This window comes from Salmo trutta, chromosome 8, assembly GCF_901001165.1.
Source record: "Salmo trutta chromosome 8, fSalTru1.1, whole genome shotgun sequence".
NCBI lineage: Eukaryota > Metazoa > Chordata > Actinopteri > Salmoniformes > Salmonidae > Salmo > Salmo trutta.
The window spans coordinates 19,347,117-19,355,385 of NC_042964.1; the positions used below are offsets into that span (position 1 = coordinate 19,347,117).

Consider the following 8,269-nt stretch of genomic DNA (forward strand, 5'->3'; position numbering starts at 1 on the left):
ACCTAAGCGGCACGCGGCGATTTACCGCTATCTAGTACTTGCTCGGTTAGTTTAGCGGGATAATGTGGACCAATAGGTATGTGTGGACACGGCAACAACAATAAATGAATGGTTCCCTCTTTTTTAAATCATACGATTTTATTGCAAGTTGGATTTGTCACCTCGCAGAACTAGTTGAAATAATATGTTTAGGTTATGTTAAGTCGTGGCTATTTAAAATAAATAGATTTGTTAAAATGAGCAGAATGTGTTTTGGAAACCGACACATTTCCTGTTCGAAAGGGGATACTTCCGGCAAAACGCTTGTTTTAATGTCTCTGGTTCAACAACTATCCGAACTTAGTTCATTAGTTGGCAATCTGCGGTAAAATAAATAATAATACAAACTTCGATTTAGTACATTCACTAAATAAGAGTTGTTTAGCAACGAATATGTTAATATTCTCCTACTGCTGACCCCCTAGGCCAGCAGGTGCTGTGTTTTCAATTTAGTTTTCTCGAATTCTTCTTCCAACAACCACTGGAAAGATGGCGGAAGTGGATAAGGATGGTAATCCTGCGGCTGGGAAAGATGATTTACAGATCTTAAAGGTATTGCAAAAGATAATGCTATAATCCCTACATGTAATATATTGTCATGAGGTTTCTTAACCTGAGTATTTTAATGGAGGTCTTGTCTAAAGTTAGATAACATATTCCCTTTGACGGTAGCTAGTTAGCTCTCCTCCAGACTCGTTACTATAACAACTGACACCAACTGTCATATTAATCGACCAAAATCTGTTTTGTGGTTGATTTTTTTTTGCTATCTTCAACCCGAGTTGGTTGTCTCTAAATCTGCCGAGCCATCAGTTTTCTCTATATGTTTATGCATCAAGCTCCTCAGTTCGCTAGTTAACGTTAGCTAGCTAGCTTTGGATGGTGTGCATCGTTCTTAGTTACAATCTCTCTCCATCTAAGTTACGTTGAACGTTTAGCTAGCTAAACTTGCTGCGTCATCATATCTCATAGCCCAAGATGTATTTTTTAAAGAGCCTACCGTTTCTTCTTAAGGTCCAAGGACCTTATATGATACAGTATCATAAGAGGTAGACTGTCTCTGGTAGATAAAGTAGCCAAATACTCCATCTAAACGTGAATCGATTCTAAATTGTGATACAGTTTTAGAAAAATAATGCCCATTACTTTCATATCAATGTTTTAACCGGCATTATCACAGTTGTAGCCGACAGTATTTTTTCAGTGACAACACATTTCTGGCAGCCTTCTTCCATTACACAGGTGTTCGGAGCATGCCAGATAGCTAATTAGCACAGGTTCTCCCTCTGTCTTCCGTCTGTCTACTGTAAACACTCCCTGTAACATGGATATACGATCTGTGGGAGTACTAACCCTATAAAGGTGTGTATCAATGAAACATTCCTCACTGATATGAAATATAAGGTCCTTTGCTTTCAAAACCCTACATGCATGTTAATGTTCAGACTTAACGTCGGGGGCTCTTAAGCTCTTAACAAAACTCACCCTTACAGAAGACGCCTTCTTCCAATAACTCTTATGTGTAATGGAATGGATCCCTCATTGCCAATGAGCATGCATGCACCCACTCATGCAAGGGTCCTAGCCTCATCAAGTACATTTGCAGTCCAGTCCTATTCAGCAACACATTGCAAAATCATATTCTTGTATCATCATCTGCCTCTAATCATGCATCTAGTTTATTTCTCTGGTATCAATACCATGGTATCAATACATTTACATTTACATTTTAGTCATTTAGCAGACACTCTTATCCAGAGCGACTTACAGTAGTGAATGCATAATACCAGTTCCCATCTCTGTTTCTGGGTCAGGAACTTGTGGATGAGTTGTATCATTTTCGGGATCATTACTTTGAGACTCACAGTGTGGAGGATGCAGGGAGGAAACAGAATGATGTGGCACAGGCGATGGAGAAGACTCTAACGAAGCTTAGAGAGAAAGAAGGTGAGATGACAGAACAGAAAAGGAAGGTGTGTTGTGATTTAGTAACTACACATGTAAAAATAATATACTGCCATTTTGCATGATAGCTTTGTATCCATTTGGCATTTTAATGTTTAGCTACACATATTTTACTGCACTATTCAGTATTCACACTTGCCGATCTAGAGAGGGATCTCTTTATGCATTATTTATTCATCAATGACTTACCTAACTAAGACTATTTGTGTCCACCCATCTCATCTAGTTTTATAAGCACTGTTGTCGTCCATCAGCCAGCTCTCTCATACAGTAGCAATTGAGCCTGGGGACGAGGTTACATAAGCACAGTGCTGACTGAGTTTAGCTTTGCCTCCATTTGACATCTAATATGTGGGGTTACATCTTCAAACACAAAATAATTCAATTGACTACAGAATAATCTCTCTGTCTTCTCCAGAGTCGTATAAGCACAACGCTGAGTTCCTGCTTCTGCGGGGCCGCTGCCTGGGGGTGGCTCCAGAGTTTAGCACCACCGCCGAGGAGTGCCTGTCCAGGGCCGTGAAGCTGGAACCTGGGCTGGTGGAGGGCTGGAATATCCTGGGGGAGCAGTACTGGAAGAAAGGCGACCTGACCACCGCCAAGACCTGCTTCACTGGAGCCCTGCAGCAGGTTAGCAACAATACAGTAGTAATACATTTTATTTGCATAGCTGCGCGTTATTTAATTTATAGACCGCAGGAATCACAAAGCTCTTGAGGTTAACTGGAGAGAGTGATGTCAGTGTCGTGGTACTGTTATTGTGTTGAGAACAAAGTATTCAGTAGAGCCTTGCTGAGAGGATAACATGAATAGAATGCATGTAAAGTGTGCAACACTGGTTATAGCCTTAGTCCTACACAAACAACAGCTGTTTCTCTCAGACTTCCAAGCCATAGCTCTTCCTCTCCCATTGTTTCCACCTTTCTTTGTCTCTCTCTTTCTTTTTACCTTCACATCTTTTGTCCACAAAGGTCTCTTTTATCCTCTATTGCTAAGTCATTTAATTGACCTACCCCCAAACCAATATCCATTTATAATTTTTTTTTAAGGAGTTGGGCAATATTTTTTTGCTTTATTGAAGAGAGAGTGCAGTGATGGAAAGATGGGCACTATAGAGGAAGGATTAATCAAAGGGCAGTGTGCCGGATTGGAACCCATTCCAAATCTGGCATAATTGTGCTGGAACACACAGGCATCAGATTCATTTTTTTTTTTTTTACTTTTCATGGTTTTATCTGGATTATCCTCATCACATATATTTTCTCCCTCCCTCCCAGACTAAGAACAAGGTGTCTCTGCGCAGTCTGTCCATGGTGCTGAGGCAGCTACCGGGTGGGGGCGGTGATGAGCAGGGGAAGAGGGTCCTGGAGAGCGTGGACATGGCCAGGCAGGCTGTACAGCTGGACGTCACAGACGGCACCTCCTGGTGTGAGTATGATGGGTAGTCTCATAAGAGATATTCATATTTCACATGGGGTTACTGGTGTGGAGTATGGGTACAGGTACATACGTTGGAGGTATGGATGGGTCTAAGCATGGTGGGAAATGATTTTGGCTGTAATTCACATTTTCAAAAGAGAGGATAAAAGAACAGCAGTTTATGTAAATGACTGGTATGAGAAGAATGTCTTATAGTGCTGAATATGAGTGGAACATTGAGTTATTGGTATTTTTTGACAGACATCCTAGGAAACGCCTACATCTCCCTGTTCTTCACCTGTGGACAGAATCCACAGATGTCTCAACAGGCTCTGAGTGCCTACGCACAGGCTGTGAGTGAATATGTCCACACACGCACACCAAACTGGGTTGTTTTTACAAAAGCCTGACTGGACAGTATGGGCAAGTCAATTTAATTCTCGGGCAATAATCATTGTTCAGCAACACTATATAATTCCTTTCCTCTCTGTTCTCTCTTTCAGGAGAAAGTGGACCGAACAGAAACCGCCAACCCTGATCTACACTTCAACAGAGCCACGGTAACACATTGTTTACATATTCTGATATGATTGTTACAATAGGCATGTGATAAAATGCATGATTGTGTCCGCTCCTTCAGCTGTTCCAGTATGAGGAGATGTTTGGGTCTGCGCTGGGGGGGTACAGTCGGGCTGCGGCACTGGACCCCGCGTGGCAAGAGCCTCCAGAGAGGGAGAGGCAGCTGCTGGAATACCTGGAGAAACTCACAGCACTCACAGAGAACAAGGTAGGACAGGAGAACCACTCACATTCTCATAGATAAACTGCACAGGGAACATCAGTCTCCAACCGACATCTATCGGCAGTTCATGGGATCTGTCTAGGATATAAACTCAATAAATAAATAAATACAAACGCATTTCTTATTACCATTCATTGACGCAAAGGAAAGTGTTATAAATCACCAGTAGGTGGCGCCAGAGTACTATGCTTTCCCACTGGTTAGTCTGCTACTCTTTCACGCCTACAGGGGAAGGTGAAGGCCCGGCGCCTGCGGACGATGCTCTCCAACCTCAGCACGTCGGCCCTGGGGCCGTGCTCCTCCCCTCAGTTCCGCTCCCCCGCAGGCCGCGTTGGGAGCCTGGAGCCCCGCAACCTGTCTGCCCTGGCACACGGCCACAACACTGGGGTGGCTGCCCTGGGCAAGGTGGTGTTCAGCCTGGCCTCTGAGGGACGCATGGCCTTGTGAGTCTACCTTCTAGTGATAGAATGCTATCTGTAATGTGGGACCTGCTGTGCACTTTGTGTCTGTTTGCATACATGTTTCTTTATGCATTTGAAGAATGATAGATAGCGTTTTGTGTCCCTTTGCTTAATTATGAATGTTTTTCTCCATACCATACAGTGCATTCCCTTTGTTGAACATGCAGTTTTATGATGAGTTGTCCTCTTACTGTACATTCTCTATGGTGGATAGACAGTAATGTGACTGTCTCTCTCTCCCAGTACGTTTGGCATGGTGGACAGTGAGGAGACGTGCTGCGTGATCATGGTTTATAACACAGCAGACAGTTGGGGTGTTCTGATTGGCGACTCAGTGGTCATCCCGGAGCCCCAGGTCAAACGCCACAGTGTAGCCCACAACGACCAGGTCAGACTCTCTCTCTCTCTCTCTCTCCAGCTAACATGGACCACTGCACACAACTTGTGATAGGAATGTTATAACATTGTGAAAACAGGTCAGTGTCGACAACATGCAGTACTTGTGCTATAAACATACACAAAGCATCTGACTAGAATACAAACTGTGATTGCACTGTCCAAAGATGGAAATCCTCTCTGCATTTGTTAATGTAACATCATACCTAACATAAATCTTGATACTCGCAACATTTCTGATTCTCTGATCTATTCTCTCTTCTCCCCTGTGCCTCCTGCAGACGTTTGACTTCCGCAGTATACGAGTGGACTCTCCCCTACTCCTCATCGTCAATGGCAAGAGACAGAATGTCCAGGCTCAGACTGCAGCCTCCGTCAGTTACAAGCCCCAGAGTGAATGAGAGGAGGAGGGCAGCGGAGGGAAGAAGCATGATGAGCGAGTGCCTGTTTTTCAAAATGTTTTCATGTGTGAGTTTTGTAAATAGTAGATCCTTGTTATGTTAAAGTCTTTAGGAATACACTGTTTGTACATATTTATAAATATTTCTTTTTTTTTTGTATTTTCTGGGAGGGAGGCCGGGGCGATTTTGTAAATGACTGACTACAATATGATAATTCATTGCGATGACAATGGTGTCAGACTTATGTGTTCAAGACATTAAAACAAACATCCCCATTCCCCAAATATTGTCTTTCTCCAATGTGGACATGATTTCACATGCATGCTTTATATAGTTCATCCTCTTTCACTGGAAGGTAGTTAAACCTTTCAGTGAAAAATAACATTTTAGTAGAATAACATGCAACTTTCTTACAATGGTCATGCTGAATTTTATTGACAAAATAAGTGCAATGCAAACATAAATGTTGTATCAGAGCATTTCATCAAGATACAGTAACTTCAGGTAATAAAAAAGGCAACTACAATATGAATATCAAACCATCCTTAGATAACCTGACAGTCTACACTATGATAATGCTGTCATTGATCCAGCAGCCAGGTACCCAACCAGCGTTGCCTCAGTCAGAAATACAATTATTCTATTAATTCTAATCCTGGAGTTCTAGAATTGTAATTCTAGTCTCAGTACTTCTTCAGTAAGGCCCGGCCCCTGTCTCTGGCAGGAGAGCTGAACTGGAAGAAGGTCTTGGCTCCAGCATCGGGCTCCAGGGAGGAGAAAAGGCGGCTGTCCCCTTCAGGGCCCATGCCCAGGAAGTGAGGACTCCCCCGGGGAGAGGATTGCCTGACCACCCCTGGGAAACGGGTAGGGGGTTGAATCTCCAGACCTGGTATTCTCTACGCCTCTTTTATACGTTTTGTTTTTAACCAATCCTTGCAATCCTTGTTTTTAACCAATCCTATGGCGTAAGTCCTGAGTTGAGACAAGCAAGCTGAACTCAAACTTTCAGGTAAATTCCTAACGACATACACACATTATTTTACACAGACAGAACTCCGAGATGCGTCTCTCAACAGGATTCAGACCCTACTCCCTCTCTAACCTGTGTTGAACTCCGGGGGTCCTGGCTGGCGTGGTGCCTCTCTGTCCCCCACCACCATGTTGCGTAGCCTCAGCGAGTCATAGAGCCCCTGTAGCTTCTGGTACTGTCTGTTCCTCTCCATCAGACGCTCTGACACTTCACTGTACTTCCTCTTGTACTCCTCCATCACCTGAAAGAGACGAGGGATACCAAAGGAGATGGAGGGCGATAACGAGGTAGAGTATATAGAAGGCTAAATAAAAGTGATTGGGTTATGGTTAGGGCTGGGCATTCATTCCGGGTGGTGAAGGGCCACAGTGGATGGCTGGGTGCAAGGCATTTGTTCCGGCCGAGCAGCACTAATTGTGATGAGTTGAATCAAGTGTTAGTGTACAAATGGAGCAAAATCCTGCACCCAATAGGAGACTAAGCTTGCCCACTCCAGGGTCTGATGTGACGTAAAGGTGGTACCTTCTTCAGTGAGGTGACCTCCCCTCTCATGGCATTGAGCTCCAGCTCTCTGCTCTGGTTCTGCTGGGTCAGCACCTTCTCCATCTGTTTCACCTGACCCTCGGCCCGGGACAGACTGTACTCCTGGAACATACGCTCCTGGTGCACCTGCAACACACACACATGCACACGCATGTCGGACACAAGCACACACACCGTGAGAAGGTGATGGTATAAGATAGATTTGACACCCCCATTTCTTGAATTGTGTCCTTCATCCCTTGTCCTGGGGACCCACAGGGTGTGCAGGCTTGGTTTGAGCAGTTGAATCAGGTGTGTTAGTACCAGGCTGGAACAAAAGCCTGCACACTCGGAGGGTCTCCTGGACCAGGTCTGAGATAAACAATGGAGTAATTACATACTGTGAATGTCATAGGCAACACAATGACATACCTGGTAAGTCCAGAAAGCCAGGGCACGGGCGCTTATGTCCAGCACTGTCTCTGGCCTCAGTCCCGCCAACACCATGGCCTTATACTCCTCAGATGGCGACAGCTCAGTGCGCACAATGTCCAGCTTCCCCGAGAGTGCAGAGGAGCAGGCCGGGCATATTGCCGGGGAGCGGCTGAACTCTCCGGATCCATGTTGGTCACAGAAGGCGTGAGAGCAAGCTGTGACCCAGGCGAAACCACACAGCTTCGCCCGACACTTTGGGTAGTTGCAGAGCAGAGTGTCGTCGCACATAGACATGGCTGTCGGGGACAAGAACAACTTGGTGAAACTTCAGACACTCACCTCACACACAGAGGTTGATGATGTAAAGTTTCGTTCATGATGTAACGTGTCGCAATAGAAGGTATGCAACATCCAACCTCTGCCATCCTTAGCATACTAGCATGCTAGCTGTCTCGCCACACAAACTGCTACTACAAAATACGTGTAACGTTAGTTCTAACATTTCTTTCTGAAATTAGTAGCTAGCTACAACTCTATAAAAATGTAGCTGTTTACGATACTCAATGGGTTCAACAAACGTACCTGTTTAATTGGGCTAAAGTAGGACGTTTGAGGAATGTTTTGATGCTAAAGGTTTACTAGCTAGCTACAGTACATGTCTTTGAAGCGGGCTCGAATGAAAATTCTGATTGGCTTGCTAGAAATTTCAAGGGACCAATCAAATATGTCCGTTATTATAGACGTAATAAAATAGGTATTACTCGTTAAGACTTATGTAGTCAAAACTAAAGTTAAATAT

At 44.2% G+C, this 8,269-nt stretch overlaps 2 protein-coding genes across 3 annotated transcripts; one reads left to right on the forward strand and one right to left on the reverse strand.

The window, feature by feature from the left end:
• The first annotated feature begins 275 nt into the window (after positions 1-275).
• On the forward strand, positions 276-5,767 carry LOC115198378 (tetratricopeptide repeat protein 5). 2 transcript variants are annotated; one of them, XM_029760278.1, is made up of 11 exons: positions 276-364; positions 465-591; positions 1,854-1,986; positions 2,423-2,634; positions 3,282-3,432; positions 3,685-3,776; positions 3,927-3,983; positions 4,064-4,210; positions 4,454-4,668; positions 4,930-5,074; positions 5,364-5,767. In XM_029760278.1, exons 2-11 carry the CDS (start codon positions 529-531, stop codon positions 5,481-5,483), a joined length of 1,335 nt encoding a protein of 444 aa, XP_029616138.1. In that variant the 5' UTR covers positions 276-364; positions 465-528; the 3' UTR covers positions 5,484-5,767. The 2 variants fall into 2 exon arrangements, with proteins under 2 accessions (XP_029616138.1, XP_029616140.1); XM_029760280.1 differs by lacking the exons at positions 276-364; positions 465-591 and adding an exon at positions 1,251-1,401.
• A 122-nt stretch (positions 5,768-5,889) lies between these two features.
• ccnb1ip1 (cyclin B1 interacting protein 1) lies at positions 5,890-8,244 on the reverse strand. The gene is made up of 5 exons (XM_029760281.1): positions 8,053-8,244; positions 7,468-7,766; positions 7,036-7,182; positions 6,586-6,754; positions 5,890-6,336 (listed from the first exon to the last, which is right to left on the reverse strand). Exons 2-5 carry the CDS (start codon positions 7,762-7,764, stop codon positions 6,167-6,169), a joined length of 783 nt encoding a protein of 260 aa, XP_029616141.1. The 5' UTR covers positions 7,765-7,766; positions 8,053-8,244; the 3' UTR covers positions 5,890-6,166.
• Positions 8,245-8,269: the final 25 nt, after the last annotated feature.

Bases quoted from the DNA above. Each gene is read 5' to 3' on its own strand.
- LOC115198378 (XM_029760278.1), top strand. From the start codon at position 529: ATGGCGGAAGTGGATAAGGATGGTAATCCTGCGGCTGGGAAAGATGAT. The intron at 3,777-3,926 runs GTGAGTGAATAT...TCTCTCTTTCAG, and splicing joins TGAGTGCCTACGCACAGGCT to GAGAAAGTGGACCGAACAGA. The intron at 4,211-4,453 runs GTAGGACAGGAG...TCACGCCTACAG, and splicing joins CAGCACTCACAGAGAACAAG to GGGAAGGTGAAGGCCCGGCG.
- ccnb1ip1 (XM_029760281.1), bottom strand. From the start codon at position 7,764: ATGTCTATGTGCGACGACACTCTGCTCTGCAACTACCCAAAGTGTCGG. The intron at 6,755-7,035 runs GTACCACCTTTA...CGTCTCTTTCAG, and splicing joins AGGTCACCTCACTGAAGAAG to GTGATGGAGGAGTACAAGAG. The intron at 6,337-6,585 runs GTTAGAGAGGGA...CCCGTTTCCCAG, and splicing joins ACCCCCGGAGTTCAACACAG to GGGTGGTCAGGCAATCCTCT.